Raw genomic sequence first — 25441 nt, forward strand, 5'->3', positions numbered from 1 at the left:
CAGATACCTCTGTTGGGGTACAAGTGGAAAATGGTGATCCATCAGTGGTGTTCATAGCAAGGTGTTCATAGCTTGTCATCTCATTGACAAGCAAGGAAGAAAAAATGGAATTACTATTCCCATTTATATCATTTTAGAAGTCAGGGATAAATAAAGGCTTAATAATATTTGATATGCAGAGTTTATTGGAGGTGGATCCTAAATGAAGAGTGGGAATTCCACAATCCAAAGGCGTTCACAGAAGTTCTCATTTATTTACTTTCTAATTATTGCAACACATTAGGATTTATATGCAGAGGATGCCATTAATGTGGTTAATTTTATACAATGAAGATTTTTAAATGGTTGGATCCTTAGGAAACTTTTTTCATGAGATGAGGAATGATTGAGAAAATATTTTCAGTACATTGAGGTCTGTAGGTGTTTTTGGTGACAAGGCACTGAAAAGTATTTTAAGATGAGTTACACATATTTGCATGAAAGCCAGGGTTCCAACTTGGTTGACCTTTTTTGTGACAATCAGTGGTTATCAGGAAGCAGTTATTTTGAAAAATCAGCAATATATTTAACTGTCCCAAACACAGTAAAGTCAATGTTGTAGGAATGTGTAACAAAAGTAAGTGCTTTTCCAAAGGAACCCATGGGGAGAGCATTGTAAAAACAGCTATTTGAAAATACTTTCATCATTACGTAATCTTGTTAGGAATGGTGCATGCCGTTCAAGAGTAATAGCATACTTAAAAATCTTATAAATAAAAATGCTAACTTTTTCAAACATCTTCTAGATAATAGATTTGTGGGTAGTAGGTCTATGTTAATTCATTTTTTGAAACCAATCAGAAGCTATGCTTTTATATTTTCAACAAATGAGGTAAAAATGCATTGAAGCACTTCATTTGGAAGATTTTCATTTTGTTTTCCCCCAATATTTTATTATGAAAAGGTTCTAATGTACAGAAAAGTTGATAAAATTTTATAGTTAACATACATACAAATGAGTTACTCTCTGAGATAGATAGGGTAGGTGTTATTATACTAATTTTATAAGGGAAGATATTGAGACTCGAATAAGTCAGGTAATACCCTATGGCCACACAACTAGTAAGGCACAGAGGTAGGACTTGCATGTATGTCTACCTCTGGGCCAGGGCCTTTTAGCTCTACCCCACTTCTGCTGCACAAAGTTAGCTGCAGCCCAGACAAAATTGTGTATACGGAGTAGTTTCTAGTCCTAGATTCTGAATACTAAGCATTCATTAGAGTCCCCAATTCTTCATTCATCCATTCATCCTTTCATTTATTCTTTTAGTCATCAAATATTTATTAAGTACCTCCTGTATGACAAGCTTTGGAAATTAGACATGACTTCACTACAAATAAGAACAAGCCTCTATTTTACTAATGGTGAATGCATAAGCAAATAAATTAAATTTATTTATTACTTTAATTATTATTTAAAATAGTATTGTGATTCTAATGTTTTTCTAAGGGAAGAATGGCCATATTTTTAGTTTATTTGTTTATTTGAGTTTAAGCCCTGTTGTGAGTTGATTTAAGAAAATAGCATATAGGAAAACCAGAGATAATTTTTTGGTATTGCTTATAAGTTCTTTTCTTAAGAATCTTTGAATCTTAGGCCATTTTACATACTTTATAAATAATTCACATTAATTAATCCAGATTAATAATGTCAATAAATGTTACAAATATTATACTTTTAAGACTATTCAAATTTTGTCTGGAATGGCAGTCAGAGAGGGAAAAATCTTATAAAATATAATATCACAAAGTACCAACAACTTGTAAAACAATAATTTTTTCTTACAGGATCTTCAACATCATAATTCTGATTTTCATGTTTAAATATTAAATGCATTAATTACATTAAAATACTTATAATTTATAGATTTATTTACCATAATTATCTAATTTAGTATGTCCATTTTACTCACCAATTTATTCCCAGCATTCATCCCAGAATACCCACATAGTCCCAGTGTCTGTTTATCAAATGGTTGTTAAATAAATTATAATTTATCTTTTTATTAGTGGTAAGTTGAAGCCCATGGTTTAGGTGACCAGTCCAAAATTATGTAGCTATTTCTGGTGAAGTTAGGGATTAATATTAAACACTTTTTTTTTCAGTAGACACCAAATCCATTGTATCTGGAATATCAAATACAAATTCTTCTATTAACTCTTGCTTCTATTTTATTTCTGATACAGTAGTTCCCAGATATCAATGGTTTTGATTTCTGCAGTTTTAGTTACTTATGGTCAACTTTGGTCCAAAAATATTATATGGAAAGTTTCAGAAACAAACAATTCGTGAGTTTTAAATTGTGCACTGGTTTGAGTAGGGTGATTAAATCTTGCTCCTTCCTGCTCTGTCCTGCCCTGGATGTGTCATGCCTTTGTCCAGCGCCTTGGTGCTCTAGATGCTCCCTACCTCTTAGTCACTTAGTAGCCAGCTGGGTTATCAGAGCCACTGTCCTGGTATCATAGTTCTTGTGTTCAAGTCACTCTTATTTTACTTAATAATGACTCCAAAGCACAAGACTAGTGATGCTGGCAATTTGGATATGCCCAAGAGAAGCTGTAAAGTGCTTTCTTTAAGAGCAAAGCTGAGTCCTATACAATAAGATATTTTGAGAGAGAGAGAGAGACCACATTCACATAACTTTTATTACAGTATATTGTTATAATTGTTCTGTTATTACTAATTATTATTGTTAATATCTTATTGTGCCTAATTGATAAATTAAATTTTATCATAGGTATGTATGTGTAGGAAAAAACATAGCATATATAGGGTTCTGTACTGTCCTAGGTTTTAGGCATCCACTGGGGGTCTTCGGGTGTAACCTCTGTTGATATCTCCGAGTGACATTGGAAATGCAACTCTTTTTAGTATTATTTAATTATCCTTGAAATTTGTTAAATAACAATTTTTGAAAAGCCTCTGTAGTCAGTAATCAGTATCTTACCAACGATAATACTTTTGTCTGAGATTAGTATCAGTGCTTTTCAATGCACCAGAATAAAACTAATCTCTATTATAGAATCCACAGCTGGCCTGATGGAACTGTAATAACAAAAGTAATTGGTATTCTTTTGATATTCACAGGATGCAAATTATAATTTGTCTCTGGTGTACTGAAAAATTGTTTTCTTTTTTCATAAATGATTAAACTTGATATTGATCAAGTAATATTTTTCCATGTTTCAGAGATGGTTTTTTGGTACGTGTAGCTTACATAAGCATAATAATATATTATATTTTTGAACAATGTAAAATTTCATTGAACATTAATAGAAGGCAACCCTAATTTGAAATAGAATTATTAGGCTTCTGTAATTTAGGAAGGAGAAAAATTATTATGGTTTTGATTTGTTACCTCAAATTATCGTAAAGATTCTTTATTCGATAATCCTAAATTCAAGGATGAGGAGTGCTAATGATTAAAAATTTAGGAAAATGAGAGCATGTATTTGTTTTTATTTTGTGTTTTCACTATAAGCACGTAAAATCTTTGATTAGACAGTTTTCATTTACTTGGTGAAAGCCAAACTTTAATGTACTATAATTGTTTTGGTAAGTTTAACTTAGCTCAAGTCAGAAGCCTTGTGAACTCAGAAGTCTATCCCTTCATTGATAGAATGTTTATCTAATTATTCATGTTGCCTATAATCATACTGAGAATTTTCAACTTTTTGAATGTCAATTTTTAATGTTATCACATTATTAAATGTACAGTTTCAAAGTTTTCCTTTATAGACAATTTCAGATTTAATGACATCTCAATTGCAGATTATTATAATAATGTTAGTAAATGACATGGGGAAAGTATAACTAAGGATTTTAAATTTTTATAATTTTAAGTTGTATGATGTATGTAAATGCTGTCCATTCTGGTCACTAGCTAGATTAAAACAATGGCAATACTATCTTTGACATTAGTGTTATTTGAATACATTGTTTAGCATGAGCATTGGATATTGATCTATTTTGAAATAATTTAGGAGAAATGAAATAATTCGTTAGGAAAGAGTCTGGTGTACTATAAAGATAACTGATTAGATATTGGATAAAAAGGCGCAAACTTTGGGTTGAATATTTACTTCCCAGTATATGACTTGGGGCAAGCAAATTAGTGTTGCTATAGCCTTAGTTTCCTCATTGGTTATAGGAAAAGTAAAATTCCCACTTTGCAAGTTGTTTGGGGGATGATAGATAATATACAGAAAATTCAAACATTGCTTAATAAATACTAGATGCTCAGGAAATTGTCATCATGATCTATCTGTATATTTGATTGTGATAAGGGGCATACATTTTCTACCTTGGTAAGCTTACTAAAATATGTGTCAGCTTGTCTACTGGCTTGGTGATTCAGAGCATGACTTTCTAATAGAAATGAGTCATGCAAGAGCTCATTTAAAATTTTTCGTAAGTTGGCCATGCCACAAGGCCAAATTTGGTGCAAGTAGTTAGATCAGAACTGCTTGATAATTGAAGTATTATGTTAGGATGAAAAAAAGCCAAGTCGGCTCCTCTGTGACCCGGCACTCTTTAGTTGCGTAACAAGATGTTGATGAACTGGAAGAAGAATGTTGCTTTAAAACAATGTGTTCGGACTGGAAAAAGGAAAAACTGGAAACATGTTCTATTGAATTTTCTTTAACATAAGTAAAATTGGCACTGTTAGGGAAAGTCTTCATATGCCACAGCAGTTTAAAAAGGAAAAGAAATAGTTGTACTGAGCCTTGAAATCCATATTGAGCTGAAGCATTCTTACATCTCTTTGGGTTTCTAATAAATTTCCCTCACATATCTTTCTAATAAGTTAATATCTTCTGAACCTCTTTATCTTTAAACTTTGGAAGTATACTTTAAATTTGCAAGGAATTTAATTAGAAAAGAGTTGAACCTTTCATTCTTTAATATTTTCTAGCAAAGTTTTTGGTTTGCTTTGAAGTTCACAGTTCATACCTAGTAAACATGAAAAGAAAGTGGTTCAAGAGGCTCACATCAGTGGAGATGGCTGTATCATTTTTACATTAGAAATAGACTGTTTTAAAATTTATGTATTGAAAGTCAATCAGAAATTCAGACTGAGTATTTTTAAGGTTTGAATGAGAACTTTTCAGAGATGTAATTTGCATCTAAGTCAGAAGCAGTCCAATGAACCTCATCTACGTGTCAAGCCATTTGAGGCAGATTGTTTACTGGCAGACATCGAATGATACTGATGTTTTATGTGCGTGTATACTTAGGTTAAATTTTTGTTGTTTGACTTATTTTCATATACAAATCTTTAAAGTTTTTTTAAACTCTTAAATTTGAAAAATGCATATATACTTTGGAGTATTTGTTCTATAGGATAGAAGCACCAGTATGTGGTAACACACACAGAGATTTTTACTTGAGCATTGTTTATAATGGCAAAGCCGGAAACAACCTAAGTGGCCATAAAAAATGGGAGTGGTTTCACTCAAGCTTTGGAAAAGTATAGTATGTTAAGGTATATCATTTTATAAGTTAGAGCCCTTAATGCATTGATAAATGAGAAAATTTAGTTAGCTTATACATTTTTTATAATAGAGTCCGTTTTTAAGGATTCAGTTATGTGTCTAAGTTTGTATGAACATGAAGAAAAGCATGGAACAGAATGAGGGACAAGAGAAACTGAATTTGTTTAGTGAAAGTCTTGATTTACATGTTCAAATGAGTACATAGGACTTTAGATTTTATGTTTATATATTTTATATTTTTAATTAGTAGGGAAAACAGTCTGCTATAGTGATTATTTCTCAAATGAGAACAGGAGCTATCCTCAGAACAGTTGAACCAAGATAGAGTCTGGGAAGGGATGTAAGGTTTAGGTAGCCACTAGTTGGGATCAGTCTTGTATAAACCATATCTATTCAGTCTAGGTCTCTACAGGAACTTTGACACAATCAAATTAGGATGCTTCAAGGATGGCTTATTTGTGTGCATAAGTCCTGGTTTCTTTCCAAAGCTCTGATGAGGGTATAGCACAGGGCATCTTAGAGAGAGGGCAGAGGACTGCAGTTCTGTAAGATGAACATGGCCCGGGCTCCACTCCCCCGAAGTGATTGCCTGAATGCTTTTATTAGTGGTGGTTTTCTGTTAACTTCTAGCTTCGATGCCAGAAGTACTGCTGTAATCGAGGTCGTGGATAGGGATCTGACAGTCACTGAACCTCAGCATGTGCCAGGCACTGTGAAGTGCACTCATATAGGTTATCACCCTTACTCCTCTCAGAAAACCTATAGCATGACCATCAGTTTACCAAATTACTGATAAAAAAAAGAGAATCCAAGAGATCTGATAATCAGCTGGAGTTGTAAGAACTTTCTCAAGGAAGATGATAGAATATGAAATCGGACCTACATCTGTTTGGCTCCCTCCTGGCACCGTCTCACTTGGCTGTAAAATTGTGAAGGACTAACTATCTATTATTATAGCTCTTTTACCTGTCCCAGAAATATGACTTCCCTTTTCCCATCTCTACTCTCTACCAATAACTGTGCATGGTACTGTTGAAACCAACAAACATGGCTTCTGCCTGCATGGATTTTACAGTCTAAGTGTTCTCAGGGTAGCAGTCGTATGCATGTTCTTCAACCCCCATCCTTGACCTTCGAGGTTCTTTGTCTCAGTCTTCCCATCTATTTGTATGACTGAGAATTTTGCTTTTGTCTTATTTGTTTAAAGTATAATCTAAATTAAGCTTTTTTAAAAAAAAACACCTCACTTGTTTTTTCATTATTGGAGAGAAAGAGAGATTCTATAGTATTATAAGAAAGACAAAATAAGGAAATTATGCAAAACAATTTTTGTTCAAAGGTACGTCTGGTTTTATTGAGACAAATTAGTTTCCCCAAGAAGTGAGTAAGTGCACATTCAGGCTGTGTTCTCATCAGGCTGAAAATGTATCATATTCCCACCCACAAGCACATCTCTGTGCTTCAAATTGAGAATTGGTTTGTATTCAAAACCTTTCTTGTCAAAAACACATTAAAACTGCCATTCCAGTGCCTTGTATCATTACAACCACAAAGCTAATAGACACGTGGACTCATTTCCCCCTATGTAGACACGCTTGTTCGCTCTTCGGACAGTCCCAGCTTGGGTTACTTAAGCAATCCCGTTGGTAACTGAGCCAGTGTTCCCTCCGACGATTACAGCTGACTCAGAGCACGGTGACCCGAAGGACGAGTGATCCACGGGAGCCGGGCTGATCTTCCCCACGCCGCACTCGCGAGTTGCGTTACGGAGCTGTGGGAGCTTCCAGTGCTGCGGGTCACCCTTTAAACTTAGGTCAGGCCATCGCCGGGAAGATAACGCTCAGCAGATTCCGCACGTGGATTGTTACCATCTCTGCATGTGATTTTTGAGGGTCTTGCTCTCCCTGCCTCCCTGCCTCCCTGCCTCTCCCTCCCTCCCTCCCTCGCTCCCTCCCTCTCCCTTCCCCCCCCCTTTCTATATATATATATATATATATATACACACACATGTCATGGTAGATTCTTCTCCTGGGTCTGATCCTAGACAGGGCCCTACCTTTACCTTTCCACTTCTAGAAAGCAGGAGTCGGACAGACCAGGCACTCTCGCCCCGGGCCGTGGGGTTCCTGGAGGCCACCTAGCAGAGCGCCCAGAGCTCCCGCGGGCAAGGCCAGGTGGGCGCAGCAGGCAGCCGGCCCCCTCGCCCGTGCTCCCGCCAGGGCAGCCCTGTTCTGTTCTGTTTGTTCACACTGCCAAGGAAGTTTTGCAGTTTCTGATGCCTTTTCACTGCTTATCCACAGTAGGGCTCCTTGCATTCTATTTTTGCTTCATGGTGGGTTACAGCTTGTACGAACCACACGGACTCTCGAATAATCAGTGGTTCCTTTGAATTCTGCAGTAGGCATAGAATGTAAAGTATTGATCATGTGTCTATGCCTGGTTTCTACATGTGAGGAAGTTAAGCTTATTCTTAATTTTCTCTGTCCGTTTCAAAGTGGGAAGTTAGAGCGTTGCCCCCAAACTCTCCTGTTCTGTTAATTTTGCTCAGAAGATGTAAATGGAGTGAAGCACCAACCGGGCACCGTTGCCAAGTTCATGGCTGTGTTCGTCTGCGTAGATTCTATTTCCACAGCTGTCAGCCAAGATGGTTGCTCCCTGTACAAAGTGCTTGGGATTTTAATCTTACCAGATTTTGTAGCACTTCCTACTTTGAGTTTCAAAGTGTAGAGATTATAGTGTGTGCCATTCTAAAGGGTGATATTTTGGCCTTTTTATTTTTAATCTTTTACGACAGATAACATGTTGTGAATGAAATGGTGGTTTCACTAGAGCTCTGGGGGAATTTTTTGCCAACAATCATCTTGACATCCCATGCGCTCTATTGTAATAAGAAAGCAGCATAAATAAACTAAACTAGCTGGTCAGGAACCTGCTTGGATGAAAGAAACTATAATTTATTTTGTAATGATGAAAAGCCAACAAACCCCTGCACAAATAGTTTTAATCAGTGTTTAAAGACCAGTCTCCCAGGCTGCTGCTTGTTTCACAGTGTTGGGTGGGGGTGGAAATGAAGTGGGAAAACAGATAATCACCGTCTCAGTAACAGAAATCAGCGGGTAAGTGGAATAAAAAATAGTGCCAAACACTATTGACCTCTTCCAGCTCTGGATTGTTTCACAGACCGGATTACTTTACGCTCATAAAGGGCAGGAATTATTGGGTATGCCGAAGTACATGCTAGCATGTGTTAGGTTAGCAGTTTTGTTTCTTAAGATTACTGAATGGACTTTCGTTGCATCAAGATCAATTAAATCTAAGGGAAGACATCTGACCTGGTGATTCCCTAATACAGGGCATGTGTACTGACCTTCAGAGTCTCTCCATCCCACTCTGTGGTCAGCATTATTAATTGACCATGGTTCTCTTTCTCACTGAGCCTAGATTTAGCATCAGAATCTTTCCCAAATCAGAGGTACAGCCTCTTCTAATTAACGATTTGGAATAATTTGAAACCTGTTTGCTACCCCTGATTGATGCTAAATTTCCTAATGGAAGAAGTTAAGGCAGTTGACTATGACTTGCCCACATCACCTAGCTGTTTAGTAACTGAGGCAGAATTAAAGCAGAGGTGACCTGGCTCTTTGTTCATTACTTTTTCATTACCCTATCCAGACTAAATAGGATTTTCAGATCTTAGGAGGAAAAGGGCTATAGTTACCTGATAAATTACAGTTTTGTTTTGCTTTTCTAATAATGTTATGTCTTATATTCTACCTAGGAACTTCTAGTAATAAATTACTTATAGTAATTTTATTTTTCATGATTTGATCCACAATTTAATTTTATAATTATATTCTTAAGAAGATACACTCACCCCCACACAGAGAGGGTTATTTAAGAGATTTTGTTTTAGGAAGAAGGTAATCTAATATTCTATTTGTACTTTGAGACAAACATAAAATAATGACACTATTGGCAAATGCCAAGATCACTTTTTATTTGGGTTAATTATCCCAAGAAAAGGATTTCTACATTGTATTAAATTTTTTTTTGGTTTTGATAATTTTGAAATGAATATTAACACTTATGGAAATTTGATCATTTTAATTAAAAATTTCAAAATAGTTCATATGGAAAAAACAATTTCTCATAAGTTTTAAAAAATTAACCATTTGCTTTGGGTATTATAAATAAATTCTCCATACTTGCCATTTTGAAATCAGATTTAGGTAATCCTTTCTCCCATTTTATGTTCAATGTTGTTTTTGTTTTATAAATAGTGAAACTGTTGATCTCATTTGAATTGTTATGTGGAGAGAGTAAAAAGTGCAATACTCAGAGTCATTAACTTGTAATGGCTCATTTTAGTTTCTCATTGAATCAGTCTTTGAGACAAGCAGTGTAGCATGGTGTTTCCTCTACCTCTTCTAGTAAAACAAAGGGCATTTTATTTAGGAAAATATGAATGCAAGTAGCGTTGTTAGTAAAGATGCGAAGAGAATTTAAAATCTTATTTTAGAAGCAGTGGCATCCTGCTCATAAACTTCAAGTTTTCTTTGTTTTCTTTCTTTTTCCTTTGCTGTGAAACTATAGGGATACCTCGAGGCATGTCCAAAATTTTCTCTAGCAGGGGACTTAGAGACATAAATATATTTCATACGTTCTTAATCACTAAGTTTCTTTAATAGCCCTTAATTTACAGGAAGAAAAAGGACCAGAGTTAGCTCTTTCTACACACTTTAGTAAACAAATGCCTCTTATAAGTCAATAAAGAATTTGAGCTAAACCTGTGAATTATCTCATTAGTCGAAAACATGTATTGAGAGTTCATCAGAGGCAGGCCAAGCTATTAAACTCAGAGCTTATCTTTAGGGCTTCCCATCTAATTGGGATATGTCTCAATTTATTGGAGATAAGTAGGTAGAAATTAAATGACTATTAATTTTAGACACACACAAGTCATTTTAACTTTTACAAAAAGAAGAAATAGCATTCACTCACCAGACCAGCAAGTGTTGCGAATCAGTTACATTGTGTATTGTGTGCTTTGTGAAGGTGATCTTAGAAATCTTAATAAAGGTTCACTTTTATTTGCCTACTTTTATGTCACTTTTATTGAAAAATTGCCTTGATAGTTTTGCTAGTAAACTTTTAATTTTTTATTTTTAGAGAACAGACATTGATAAAATAGACTTAAATTTGATGGATTCTTCAGAAAAATTATCCTGATTGCAGTTATTAGAATTGCTTTGAATATATTTAAGCAGCTTAGATTACGATTCTATTATGTGAATGGTAATGTACTTGAAATTATGTAGAATGCCACAATTTTATAAAATATTTCTGTGTTGATGTTAAAATGTGATCAGATATGCTTTTCTAAACATGAGCACACATCTGACACAAATTGACTTGATGGTTGTCCAGACTGGGATTCTAGTTCCTACACCTACTCCCACTCTTCCACCCACATCTATTGGACAAGTGCCTGATTAAACAGATGGCCTTCGGCTATGCTCTCAAAACAGGCAGCCTCCACCTTTATTGAGCAAAACGTTGGGTGAAAGTAGGCTGTATTGTGTTATTGTGCTCCTGGGCATGATAATTTGAGTGAAAAGCTACTATCCATTACTGTTGTTGTTTGTTGTTGGAAATACCTTTTTCTTTATGAATGAATATGTGAAAATTAGAGGATGACAGATGGAGTTTCAGGGATCTGGAAAATCTATAGATAGGGAAGTAGTTCTCAGTCAAATATAAAAATAAAAAATCAGCAGGAGTGCGAAATGCCGTGCAGTTTTATAATTGCCTGTAGCTAAGATTTTAGAAAATGTTTGAATTAGCCAAGAGACATAGGTTGATCATGAAATTTCCCCATGTGCCCCAAATAGAATTCACAACATCTTTCCTAGCGCCCCTTCAACAAGCTACTCGTTCAGCAGTTACAAAGTTTAATTTGGGGCAGGACATTAAGTGCTGGCCACCACCTCTATAAATACTATATACCTTCTCATTGTGAGTCAGAGGCGTTTGGAGGCCTGAAGTGATAGAATGGCAGAAGAATTTATGACATCAGAAGCGAGTTTTGTTTGTGGTTGAAGAATGGCTTTGAAGGTCAGTGTCTGTGACGAAAGCACCAAGAGTGAGCCGGGAGCAGCAATTAGATGGCCGGTGCTTGATTTGATGCACTAGTATTGGATATTGAGAAAACCTTCCAAGGCGTTTGGTCTCCAGGCATTTTTCAGGATATTCTCTTTAATGTTGCAATAGTTAACAGGCCATCACATGTTTAACCTCAGGGAAATGACTATGCTCAATTTGTTTTAAAAATAATCCATTGCTTATTGATGGAATCACGAACACTCTGATATTTGCTTCTATTAATTGTGGCAATGCATGGTCCTATGGATAGCACCCTAAGTTCAAGTTAAAGACCCCCTGCACCTCTTTCCCAAATGATTTCTTTAATCTTTTGGGAGCTCAGGATTCTCCACAGAGAAAGGGAGTCTGGTTGCCACATACCTTTTTTTGTATAGCTACAAGATTTATTTTCTTTATTTTTTTAATGGCATGAGATAATGCCAATGATACATAAGAACTTTATGGAATAAAGCTCCCTGCAATGTATATTGACTTCTGTTTTCTGTCTGTTATAATAACTAAATAAACATAGGCATGTGGTTGCTTAAGACTTCACAGAAATTTGCCATGGAACTTTCTGAAAATTTGGCCTCTTGAAAGAAATCCAAATGGAATTATCTTTTCTTTTTTAAAAATTTTTTAATTCCAGCCGGCGTGGCTCAGCACTTGAGCATCGACCTAGGATCCAGGAGATTGTGATTGATTCCCAGTCAGGGCACAGGCCTGGCCTGTGGGCTCGATCCCCAGTGGGGAGCATGCAGGACGCAGCTAATCAATGACTCTCTCATCACTGATGTTTCTCTCTCTCTCTCCCTCTCCCTTCCTCTCTCTCAAATCAATAAAGATATATTTTAAAAAAACCAAGACCAAATAAATGTTTTTATTAGTTTTTAGAGAGAGAAGAAGGGAGAGGGATAGAGAAATAGAAACACCAATGAGAGAGAAACATCATCCATGGGCTGCCTCCTGCAGGCCCCCTCCTGGGGATCGAGCCTGCAGTTTGGGCATGTGCCCTGATCAGGAATCTCACTGGTGACCTCTTGGTTCATGGATTGACACTCAACCGCTGAGCAACACTGGCTAGGCAAATGGAATTATCTTATGTTTTTTCTTGTTATTTTGCTTCTGTAAATATGTGTGCTAGAATAATGGGTAACTGGGTAAGAAATGTCACAGCATTGCTTTACAAAAATGCTTAATATTTATTTCTTTTCTTCAAGTAAAAAGTTAACACTAAAAGTAACAAATCTGTTATTATTTAAGAGTTCTTACTGCAGAGTGTCTTGAGATAGTTTTATTTGATGGTGTTTAATTTAATTAAAATTATTATACTTTTATTATACTTTCTTTTTACATTGTTCTTTGAAATCATTGAAATTGCCTAAGTAACATGTTCTTTCTCTACTTGATAAAATGGAGAGCCCAGAAGATTAATTTAGATAAAGAATGGAAAGTAAAAGGGTCACAATATGTACCTCATTTTATTAGAAGGAAGTACATTATAAAAATAATCACTTGAAGAAAGAAAAGATAAAAATAGCAAAGTATTTTAATTTTCATATCATTATCAAGCCGTTATAAAGGCTGTCTTTATACAAAAGTATGTGTATTTATAAGAGATATGATCATTATTAGCTTTTTATTAAACTATCTGGCATATTATATTTTAATATATTATTTAATGTCTTTTGTTTTGTTTTCTTTTAAACAGCAAATGCCAGTCTCCTTGGAGGAGGAGGTGGTAAGTCCTGAAAATCACTTAAAATATATTTTTATTTCTATATCAACCACAGATGTTCAGTCCTGTGACACTTTAAACAAAATTAATTTAGCTATAATCATCAATCAAAAATGATAACATTCTAGAAAATAATTTCTAATGGAAATATTTTAACTGACTTCAAAATGTGTGGAGTAGTGTTTTTCTTCTTGTCAAACTTTGTATTTCTACCTTTGGCATAAGTGTAACAGCTGTAAGCTATTGGGATGAATATACAGATAGCAGATGACAGTCACTTTTAATATTTGGAGACTTGTGGTTTTGGGTGGTCTTTTTTTCATCATAATGACTATAAAAAATTTTAACTCTGTAGCCTGAGAGCTTAACATATCAGCCAGTGACTAATAAAAAAGTTAGTATTGGCGCTTTGCTTTTGCTTTTAGGCCATTTAAAGCAGAAAGAGTAGAGATGAGGGTGAGATGGGGAAGAGAGAGGTTTCTGTACTGAGAATTTAGTTCTGATCCTATGTTCTTATACCTATTCATTATTTTTATTTCTGGATTGAGGGATGAAAGCTCTCCTAGCCCCAGTCTATATAAGATAGTAAGAGAGGGAAAGGTACGCATTAGAACAGGGGCCTTTCTATTTAAGACCCAGATGGCCATAAATGGGTTTGTTTTCACTCTTGCTCTCTCCCTCCCCACCTCACTCTCTCTTTTCATGTACATGATGGAAGTGAATGTGATTGTACAGAGATTTAGGCTTTAAAAAAATTGCCTGGCTTTTATCAGGAGATATCAGTGTAATTTTATTTAGCAATTAAATTTTGAAGCATCATTTCCATATAAGAATTAATAGATTTTCAAAAACAGAATCTTGGTGAGAGGAACAATAGAAAACAGTTTAAACTATATGATGTTTTTCATATTTTCACATGTCAGTGAATGTTCTATGGCAGTTTTTCTTTTCTTTCACAAATTATTTTAGAAAATATAAATCTACAGGATTTCTAATTGTAATTTTTTTGTATATTTGGGAATTATAGGGTAACTTTTTCTTATTAGTTGGATTCCCAGTAAATTTTTATCTCTTGGCCTCTTATAATATGTTAAGTAAACATTATTAAAATAAATTTACATAGTGCTGATTTTCTTGCTAGACACATTAGTGTTTTAACAAATTTGACTAAATAGGATAAAGGAAAGTTAAAATTGAGTCTCTATAAACAAATTCATCAAGTTAAAAAACAGACACATCAGCTAGACAATTTATTGTCTTGGCTATTTTTATAAACTGGCTTGACTGTTTGATTATATTAGTTAAAATCACTTTAGTTGCACATAGTAGAAAAATCCAAAATAATAGTGGCATATAGGAGATAGCAATATTTTTCCATCTCATGTAAAAGTAGTATAGATGTAGACTGGAGTGGCTGGGTATGGTCCCGTGGCATCATCGAGCACTCAGGCTATTACTTTCCTGCTCTTCCTTCCCAGTGCATGGAAGCCAGGGTCCATGACGGCCAGTGGGGCCCTAGCCAACATGCATTTGGGGGTCAGAAGGAGCAAGAGGCCAAAAGTGAAAAATGGTGGCCCCCAAAAGATGAGTCAGTTTTTTTTTAAAGCAGATTTCCATGAAGTCTCACATTATCTGTGAACTTGATCAAATGCTCATTCATGGATACATGTAGTTTTATTCCAGAAAGCAATGTGTTTATTAAAAACAAAAGTGGTGTCCTGTTTTCTAAGGAGGTAGGGCAGAGTGGAAGTTTGGGTGGGACTAGCAGTCTCTGGCAGAGTGGATGGCAGGCTGTTTAGGAAGACTTGTCAAGGTGATTTGTTTCAGTATATGTGTACCTAATTGGTATTTATATAGAATTAACTCTAGTGACTTGGCCTGAATTTCCTTAGAGTTCCTCTAACCTGTGTGAAAAAATATATTATGAATTTTTAGCAATGGTAAGACATTCAGGAATAGGCAAGTTCAGTTTTCTGTTTACTATCCTCGGGGACATATATGTATGGGTGATTTTGCTAAATGTAGTTATTGCCATAATTTCTAATTTCTGAATTTTAAAGTTAATGAGTTAACATGATTATTAAGCTAAATTACAAGTATTTAAGGTGGCTGTAATTTCTTCCATTAAAGTAGGTCATTGGCAGATTTAAATTCATTTATGCACCTCTAGAGACATCAAGATTGCTCTGAAATACACGTCTGATTTTGGAAGACTGTATTTAAAAATTAAATTTTAGGAATATTTTTAGCCTTCTTATGCTGATTTTTGGCCTTCTAATCATATGACAAATATTTTTTAATCCTGTCAATGATATTTGTAAAGTAAAACCTAATAATCATCCAATAAGGAGCAATTAAATTGATGTAGTACTGTTGGATTTAATCAAAGCTTCTTTTTATTGACTTGAATTCATATCCCTTCAAAAGCCTCTGAAGGGACTAATTCTTTGATTGACTAAACAATTTGATCAAGAATATTTGATACCACAATAATAATGGTACCTTAAATACTGTTTTCTTAGTTTTCAGGAGAGCTTTCTCTAAAATCTGAATAAGTAGTGCTTGAAACTTAGACAAAATCAGTGCATACAAAAGTGCATTATCCATAAAATCTTAGCATTTTGTTGTTCTTTTCTGAGTTTCTGTAACCAAGAAGAGAGGTCTCCTGAAAGGATTTTTAAAAGCGGTCACAGTTAATCCTCTTAGCTCTGATTTTAAAGTGAGATCATCACTTCAGTGGTGTGCGTTTCCATGTTTGGGCCAGAGGCCACTCTTTCTAGGAACTTAGTGTCTCTGTAGTTCATTGTGATGAACACAGGTGACGGGGTCACGACTACCTAGTCATTTCAGATGAAATGCTTGGTGAAGTGGATCATCTCTGTTTATATATTTTCCAGATTTGTTAAAAGCAGACGTATATGCTAATTTTTTAAGTATGTGACTGGTCTATGCAACTGGTCTCTGCCCTTCAGGAAAACTTTATACTATCTTTGTAATGGTAGAATGTCAGAAACCTTAAAATTTCTATTATTTTTTAATAAACTTTCCATCACCACTACCAGTAGTACCCTCTATAATAGCTGTACAGCGTACTGATTTATAAAACAAGTCAACTTTATTTTCTCACTTAGTCTTTTTATTACTCGTATATTGTGCTACAGTAACAAACAAACCTAAAGCTCTTAGTGGCTTAATAAAATGAGGTTTATTTCTTGGTCACACCATAGTCTTAGTGGGATTGGTGGCTCCTACTCAGGTTCTCACACGGGTGGTGACACACAGACGCAGGCTGCTTCTCTATCTCGATCTACAATATACTATGTGATATGTGGCTACTAAAGATGCCACAGGAAGGGAGAGCTGGAAGATCTTGTGGGGTATATTTAAAGACCAGTTTGGAAATGGCTTACATCACTTATGTTCATGTTTTATGGGTGAGAATTCAGGCAGGTGACCCCCAAGTTAACTATAAGGGAGGCTGGGAATGGAATCTCCCAGAGTTCCCAGGAAGAGAAAATGGTATGGTAGATACATGACACTGTCTCGGCCACCGTGCTGAAGTGAGATCCGTTTTATTTATTTATTGTTATTGTTACTATTGTTTTAATTTTTATTGTAAAGGCCAACGGTTGAATGAAAAGGCAGGTTTGTTGACCTCCATGCTGGGGTTCTTTGCCTTTGCTTTGTGATTTCTTTGCTTTGCTCTTCAGATTTGCTTTCTCTGTGCACACATAGGTAACTTTGTTTACACCAGGAAAAATGAATGAGGGGACAGGAAAACATGCAGCTGAGGTATAGATGATGCTTTCCTTGACTTGTTTTCACAAATCTCAAGCCCAGTTGGTCATTTGAAAGTACATACAATGGCTCCGTTTTATGCTACCTTTGGATTTGCCGCCTGGATTCATATACCTTTGGTGTGTATTTGAGGTTCCATCGTAGAACTCATTACATTTTAAATACATGGCCACTCATCTGTATGAGAATGTTTTACATGAATGAAGTTCTGCGATGTTGTACTTTTAGAATATATAATAAAAACAAATCTTCGCAGTCAGCCTTAAATTGTCAAGCAGCAGAATTAAAAAGAGAAAATAATAATTAAGGAGATAATTCCTCAATTCCTTTTAGATCATTGCATCATAGAACAGAATAAAATTTACGATCTCCTACTTTGGCTAATGTCTTTTCCCTTTCAATGCCACAGTGATTAACATAAGATCAGAATCTGATAATAGAGGCCAGTGTTTATGAGATTCCCTTCCCCTTACAGTCTGTCCGGCTCCTGAGGCAGAATGTTAGACACTTAAAGTGACAGAGTGGCAACTGAAGGCTGGCTTTTCTTTACACAGCCATACAGGAAGCTGTTAACCATGCACATACACATGTACACACATATATACATGTACACGTGACATATATTTGAATCAATACTGTAATTTTGTTCCTTACTCTTGAGGTGATTCTGTGGCAGGTTAACTTTAAAGATTCAAGTATAAGCAGCTACCACTAAATAAACACCCATTCCCCCATCTCTGCAGGCTTCTTGCTATCCTTGAGTCCCTTAATGTGGCCCCCAAATTGACAAGGTTCAGTGGCCTGGGGTTAGTTACCGCTCCTCTGAGCTCTCTCCTTCCTTGTGCGGACTGTTCTACTTGCAGAGAGAATTCCCAGTGCTGTCTTGTTGTTGTCAGTGTAGATGTCCAGGCAGTTCGTATGAGTGCCAAAACGCACGCTTCAAAAGCAGCGCAATCGTAAAACTGTCTGGTGTTACGCAGGAGATACCATCAGTGTCTCTCCGTTCACTGATTAAACAGATACCAATTCAGTCTCTATTGTGTACCTGTTTATTTGGCAGAACGCACAGCCCTTTCCCTGTGACCAGTCCTGATCTCTGTTTGGCTGAACTATCTGAGTAGTTATAATTCCCCATGTTCTTTAAGGTCTTCCAAGGTTTTTTCTGTTTTTTGTGTTTTGCGTGGGTCTTTTGAATTTAGACGATACTTTAACATCAGTAAAATGGGCATCAAGCTCAGATTCCTTCTTTAAAAAGCAGAACAGATATCCTAAAAAGTACTCTTTTCACACAAAAACAGAGTTGCTACCAAGAAATCATGAAAAACAACACGTTTAAAGGGCGATGCTTTCGTAAATAATTCTCAAGCACTCGCAAGCAGTGTGGAGTGCACTCTCACCCTCCCCTCCACAACACACACAGTGGTTTTCTCCTGCCCTGTATCAGTCACTCGATTGCTCAGAATCTCCACAGAGATTGTGTGTTTCACTCTCGCTAAACACTGAGTTCCCCAGGCCTTGACATGCTAGGAGGAAGCTGGAATAGTGGTCAGCAGTGAGGGACCAAGGCCAGGTGAAGCAGGTAGTGTGTTGGGGTTGCCCCGAGGGAGAGTCAGTCAAGCATGTCTGACTGGCCTACCCTCAGCAGGTGGAGGGGTCCCCCCCTAAGCTGGGGGGTAGCAACGGCCTCTCAGCCCTGAGAGAGAGAAGGATGGCAAGAAAAACTCAGGCGCTCTGCCCGGTTGGCAGGCAGGGACCCAGTCTTAGGAACAGAGCTGCAGGAAGGGATGTGAGGCTAAACCATAGGTAATGAGTTTAATCTTGACTGCCCCAGGTGGGGGTGATCCTGGGTGCTGCAGCCGGCCTGGCTTCCTGAAGAAGACCAGGAGGCCCAGAGGTGAGGAAGGGAGGGGCCCAGGGATGCAGGGAGCAGGAGCCAGGCCAGGCCTGACAACATTCAGTTTCATACTGAACCAGCCAGCCTTTATTCTCTCTCCCCCTGCCCCCTTTCCCTTTTCCTTCTTTCTTTTAAACCGTTTTCTTTGTTCTCTTTCTCAGTAAACACTGTGTATTGATCGCTTCTTGTGTACTAGTCTTGACACTGAAGTAGCAAAGATTCTTATCACTAAGTGCGGTTACAGCTGTAACTATTTATTTAAATGTTACTTAAGAACTAGAAAGGTGTGTTTATTTTATTTTTATTTTTTAAAGAAAGGTTCTTAATTCAGGAAAAATGAAGCAGAGATGAAGTAAACTTCTTGGAGTGGTCAGGGAAGGCTTCCCAGGAGAGGTGATACTAGAGCAATATTGGAGGATGCATAGCATTTTCCAGGAGCAGGAGGAAGTGGCCCTTTGAGTTGTATTTCCTGCTGTTTGATGCAGATATTTTATAGATATCTGGCTCTATTTCATCATCTTCCTCACTTTTCTGCAGTCATATTACCCAGGCCTTGGTTAGGCAGTGTCCTATGACCATCCGGCATCCACTTAGAATGGAGAGAACAGGCTAGAAGAGAGGAGAGGAACTCTGGTGCTGGTGGTGTTGGCAGCAAAACTCCATCAGAATAACCTGGTGAAGGGTGGCCATCGCCAACACAAGCTCCTCCCTGCCTTGCTTTCTCCCCTGGTTACCTCATCTGCGTCTCACTTGAGGTACCAACTCTACAGCTGCCCAGTTGGCTTTCTAGTATGTTTTCCTCATTCCACATGAGCTTGTCTATTCTGTTCTAAGAAGTGTGCCCCAGCCCTGGTTGCCCTAATCTTGTCTGCCATTTGTCATTAAGCCTTCCAGATGGTTTCTGGTGGAGGAAGGAGAGTGGTGTGAAATCCAGGCCATGTCTGGGCTTCAACTTTCCTATCGTAATGGCCATTCCAAGAACATACCTTGTTTATTTCACCTCAAATTACAGTCACCATAATACCTCTGTTCTAAAGCTGTATTTTAAAGTTACCGTATTGACTGTATACCTGTTCCCGCTTCTAAGTGAAACTGCCCCATCTGAAAACCCTGTCAAAGGGCCACGCTGTGCAGATTAAATGCCCTCCTCATTCTGGCCATAGCTGATTGAACTGAAAGGATGCAATTCTCAGTTAAGGCATAAACTTCTTGAAAACGAAGACTTTATTACTCATCCATAGTGCCTTGGCAGCTCCTACCACATATAGTAGCTATTTAATTTTAATCTTGACTTATCACTGTCTCTCATCCTGAATTTTTAACATGTTTAGATATTTTAGTTTTGACCAGTTTGCTCTGGAAATATTTTTTTTCTTTAGATGATCTCTAAATGAAAAAAGAGAACTTTCAAAAATGCATATACCAGTCAATCTGAGGGTCTTATACATATTTATGCAGTAATTATTTTAAGCATTGTATTACTTTTTATTTCTAAAATGTTTATATAGCCAGGATCTCATAGTTTTCTTTGAAATAATGATTATATGTTTTTATTCCTGGGAGAAAAAGAGAATAATATTTACTTGTATAATGGGGAAATGAAATGCAGAAAATTTGCATTTCATGGATTACGTGGAAAGAGGGAAAGGCTATTGTCTCATTTATGTTTTGTCATTTTGCAGATATTCAACCAGTTATATCTTTCAGTTGGAAATATTCTCATTACTGATTTTCTTGTTTAAACCTATTGGCAGATTTTAAAGTGCTAATGTACTAGTTAATGAGATTTGCCATTCATTAAGAGTAGGAGCAAGGACATGCTTAGGGAAGTTTTTCAGCAGGTTGGCTAAGCTATCAAACTCTTCTACCTCCTGCTTAAAAAGCAATGAACAATGAGAATTATGGGCTGTACTGTTAATACTTTACTTGATTTAGATTTTTTATTAAAAACAATGAATTGATTTTGTAATATACTTCTAATTTAAAATATTAAGACATAAAAATGGTATGTTATTTAGAAATAGAAGTGTGGGCATTGCCACTATCACCTCTATTTTATGTTTCATTAAAATAAATAATCACATTTAGGTTCATAATTTTGTGCTCTATTAAAGATAATTGGTTCTTTTCTCTGACATATGCTTCATTTCATTAGCTTGTGGGTCTTCCGTAAAACCTTTGTGTGATCATTGTGCTCAACCTTCAGAAGAAAAATAAAGTAAAAGCATTTACTCTTGAGTCTTCATGGCTGAAGTTCACTTTATTTTCAAATCTTAATTGCACTTAAGTTAAAATGATGCATTTCATCTTTGTTAAATCTTTTATTGAGCTGTGTGAAGAAATAGTCTATGCTCATTGTGATAACTGTTTTACCTATTAAAAATATAGAACACTGTGCCTTAGAAGATTGTGAACAACACAGTGATATCATTGCAGAGCAGATAACATGGGAAGGACTTTTCACATGTGTATTACTGAGGGGATAATTCCTAACAAGACGGGATAAAGTCTCTAGATTCTAAAAATATAGTAGACTCAGGAAATTGGAAAACCTTCCTGCAACAAATTCACATATTATGGATAAAATATAATAAAAATTAATTTAAGCATTTCAGTCAGCTTGCAAGAAAGAAATGGGAATTTTGGGGTGCCATTAATAAGAGAGTATTGAAGAAATAAAGTGAACCAAAACTGTACTATAAACTATATACTGTATGTGCCTCTGTGGTGGCACAAATAATGACGGGGAATTGGATGCTAGTGTCCATGTGGCTGTCACAGAGGTAAGAGACAGGACTGCATAAAGAAGGGGGTTAAAATTTAGATCCTTACTTAAACCAAGATCTTCAAATTGTTACCCTCTCAGTGGAATAGTGGACTTGAAAAAAATTCTTCATTGGCTCAAGAAAACTACAAGAAAGACCTTCCCTAAAATTTTAGTATCACAAGCCTACAACTTCTTTATGTTTGGCACTTTAATTTATACTACCTGTGTGTCTGAGAATCCTAAACACCAGAAATAAATATACAAAATGGTCCTACTGGCTACTATGAGAGGCAAATTCAAAATTATTCTAGAAGTAAGTGTTCAATACCCAGGTCACAAGGTATTCTCACAAAAGAAAAAGCCCTTTCAAAATGGTCTCATTATCAGAAATTATAAAACACACACAGAACTTTACAGTGGAGAAGCCTAATAAACATTACCTTAGCTAGGTAATTAAAATCATAACCAATAGTGATAAATCATGTTGACAGGATGTACCTTGATATAATAATGAAAATGTCACGTTACTTTTATTATTTTTCTTATAAAACCTATAATTCCAACCTAGTCATGAGTAAACTATCAGACAGATTCCAATAGAAGGGCATCCTACAAAATACTTGATCACTATACCTCAAAACTATCAGGTTCCTCAAGGACTAGTTGTGAGCCACTCTCACAACTGAGAGGAGTTTAAGGAGACATGTCAATTAATTGTAATGCCATATCTTGGATAGTATCCTGGAGCAGAAGAAAACAGTCCACAGTTTTCTTTACCTAAGAAAATATGAGTAATGATATTTAATAATAGTTAATAATAATATGTCAACATTGGTTCATAAATTAAAACAAATGCATTCATTTAAGATATTACTAATAGGGGGAATTGGGTGTGAAGTGCGTGGGAACTCTCTGCACTATCTTCTCAATTTCTCCATAAATCTAAAGCTCTTCTAAAAGATTGTCTATTATATATAAAAAAGAGGACACCAAAATGCACACCAAATATGCAAGAGTAACTGAGACCATCAGGATTAGACTTCTAAGAATCTAAAAAAGAATAGAAAATAACAATAAATATGTTTAACATGATTAAGGTATGAAAATGATAAAATACCATGTTAAGAAAATGCAGATGCGAAAAAGAAACAAATAAAAATCTTAGGAGTAAAAAAATGTGAACTTTGAAATTAAAATCTCTATGATAGTTTTTATAACATCATATTAGACATAACTGAAGAGAAAATTTATGACCTGGAAGACAGCACTGTAGGAAATTACCCAGAATGTATCACAGAGATATAAATAAATGGTATATATAAAAGGGAGGGATATAGACAAGGCAGATAGAGGGAGAACATCGAACATATATACAGTGGGAATTCCAGAGAGTAAGGAATAGAAAGAAGGCCATTATTTGAAGAGGTAATAGCTGATAACTTTTCACAATTGCCAAAGAAACTATCTTATAGAATGCACATACTGATTTCTAGAGAGGTAGTAAAGCTGAAGGATGTAAAATAGAAAGATAAATATTTAAAAGACACCAGAAAAAAAGTATTTCCGACAAAGAACTATCAGGTAGACAGCTAAATTACCAGGAACAATAAATGTTAAAAGGCAACTAAGTAATACCTGTGGGAGATGAATGTCAAACTGGCATCCTTTACCTACAAAAACTATCATTCAGTAGTGAGGGAAAAGTAAAGACATTTTCAGATATATAAAATTGGTATATCAAGTCTGTTTTATTATTATTTTAAAAGAGTTTTAGTATAGAAAAAAATTAAACTTGTACACATGTAGATAGAATAGTATGCATTCAGTTTTATCATCATGCAGCTTCAACAATTTTAAACTCATAGCCAGTCTTGTTTCATCTACTCCTCTCTATCTACTTAAATACCTAGGTTAATTTGAAGCAAATTTAAGAATTGTATTATTCTATCAGTAAATATTTTATATACACTGCTACTTTTAACATCATAAAAATATCATTTTAAACCTAAAAAAATTATCAAATGTCCAGTCAATGTTCATATTATTCCTATCATCTTATAATTTTGTTTTTTACAATATGTTTGCTTGAATTTTTTATTTTATTGAATTTCATTTTATTTTATTGAATCTTTTGTTGTATGGATTCCTCCTTCATATCTGACCTCAATATGTATCTCTAAAAGGTAGTCTTTCTGTATGTTTATACTTTTAACTGGATAGTCATTTAAGTTTGTTTCCTTTTTGATTGGGGGGGGGATTATGTTTTCAAATGTAGTTTTATAACTGTTAATTATTATTTTACATTACCTTTATACTTCTATTTTATAGTTTTTTTGAAAAAAAAAAAGTAAATTTAAGTCATTCTGTCCAGAAATGTTTAGATAGGTAAATCATGCTCAACATAGGAATAAATGATTGCAAAATAGTTTAAACACTAAAGACCGAGAGAGCACTCTTTCAGAGGTGGAAACTCCTGGTAAAAATTCTAGACTTTATAAGTGCTCCCACTTTGTTTGGCTAGCTAAATGGGACCTAAATGCTTAGAAGCACAGATTCATATCTGAAAACAAATAATTTGGAGATAGGAAGTACTTTACACTGCTGTCAGAATAGGCTGTATATCTACCTAATTATATGGTAGCTGTAGCATAATGCTTGTGTAGCTCATCTCCTGTGTTAAAGCTCAAATCTTTCTAAAAATATGCAAAGAAAAATTTATTGAGCTCCTGGTTTATATATCTATCCTTTATCCCTAAGGGGACTCCAAATGTGACCTGTAAGTGCATAGTAGGAAATAAAGATGCAAGCAAAACACTGCAGGTCAGGCCTCTTGTTGTCTGGGATTATGACCCTTCAGTTGATGGGGGAGAATGATTTTCTTCACTGTGTATGTCGTGGCTCCATAGTAATGAAGGTGGGGCAGTTTCCTTGAAGCCACTTTTACAATCTCTTCAATTTTGGCCCTGTTAAGAATCTTTCTATTAAGTTTTGTCCTTTGGAGCTGACTTCATTTACTTGGAGATATGTGGTGGGGCACAGGGAGAAATGAACCTTGCCAGTTCTGAATGGCAACAGACCCGAGGAGATCACAGACATTGCTGACCCTGTGTCCACTCAGAAAGTCCCTTTGCTTTCCTTGATCACTTATTGCTGCAGCTCAGTTTTTGGCCAAAAGTCATTAATTGTTTTTTTGGTTTTTTTTTATGAGTTAGGACAAATTCATTATTTTGTGTCCTAGTTTCCTCCTCTGAAAAAAATAGTTATAATGACATATAACTACTTTACAGAGGTGGAATAACTAATTGCTCTTTGTAAAATGCTTTTCAAACACAAAGTGTTGGATAAATAGTTATTACTGCAGTAGTTGTCATTAGTATTATCATTATAGTCTAAAACTGCAAGATGAAAGGTGCTGGGTAATTTTAAGATATGGTGATGTTATAGCCAAATAAAGAGGAATAACCTGAATTGTTGGATAACAGTAATGCAAATGTCTGTGTGTGGTACAGGAAAGTTTCTTTTGTGGGAGGATAATACAGATAATTGCACTTCAATTAACCCCAAATAA

The 25441-nt window shown here is 35.7% G+C and overlaps 1 protein-coding gene across 1 annotated transcript in view; it reads left to right on the forward strand.

Moving 5' to 3' along the window:
- LOC148092724 (ADP-ribose glycohydrolase MACROD2-like) overlaps positions 1 to 25441 on the forward strand; it is a 436834-nt gene that overhangs the window by 272044 nt on the left and 139349 nt on the right. Inside the window, exon 4 of the mRNA XM_087818882.1 lies at positions 13388 to 13417. Within this exon, the coding sequence (XP_087675008.1) occupies positions 13388 to 13417 (30 nt within the window). The remainder of the gene's footprint in view (positions 1 to 13387; positions 13418 to 25441) is intronic.

This window comes from Miniopterus natalensis, chromosome 7 (genome assembly GCF_054644295.1).
Source record: "Miniopterus natalensis isolate mMinNat1 chromosome 7, mMinNat1.hap1, whole genome shotgun sequence".
Taxonomy (NCBI): Eukaryota; Metazoa; Chordata; class Mammalia; order Chiroptera; family Miniopteridae; genus Miniopterus; species Miniopterus natalensis.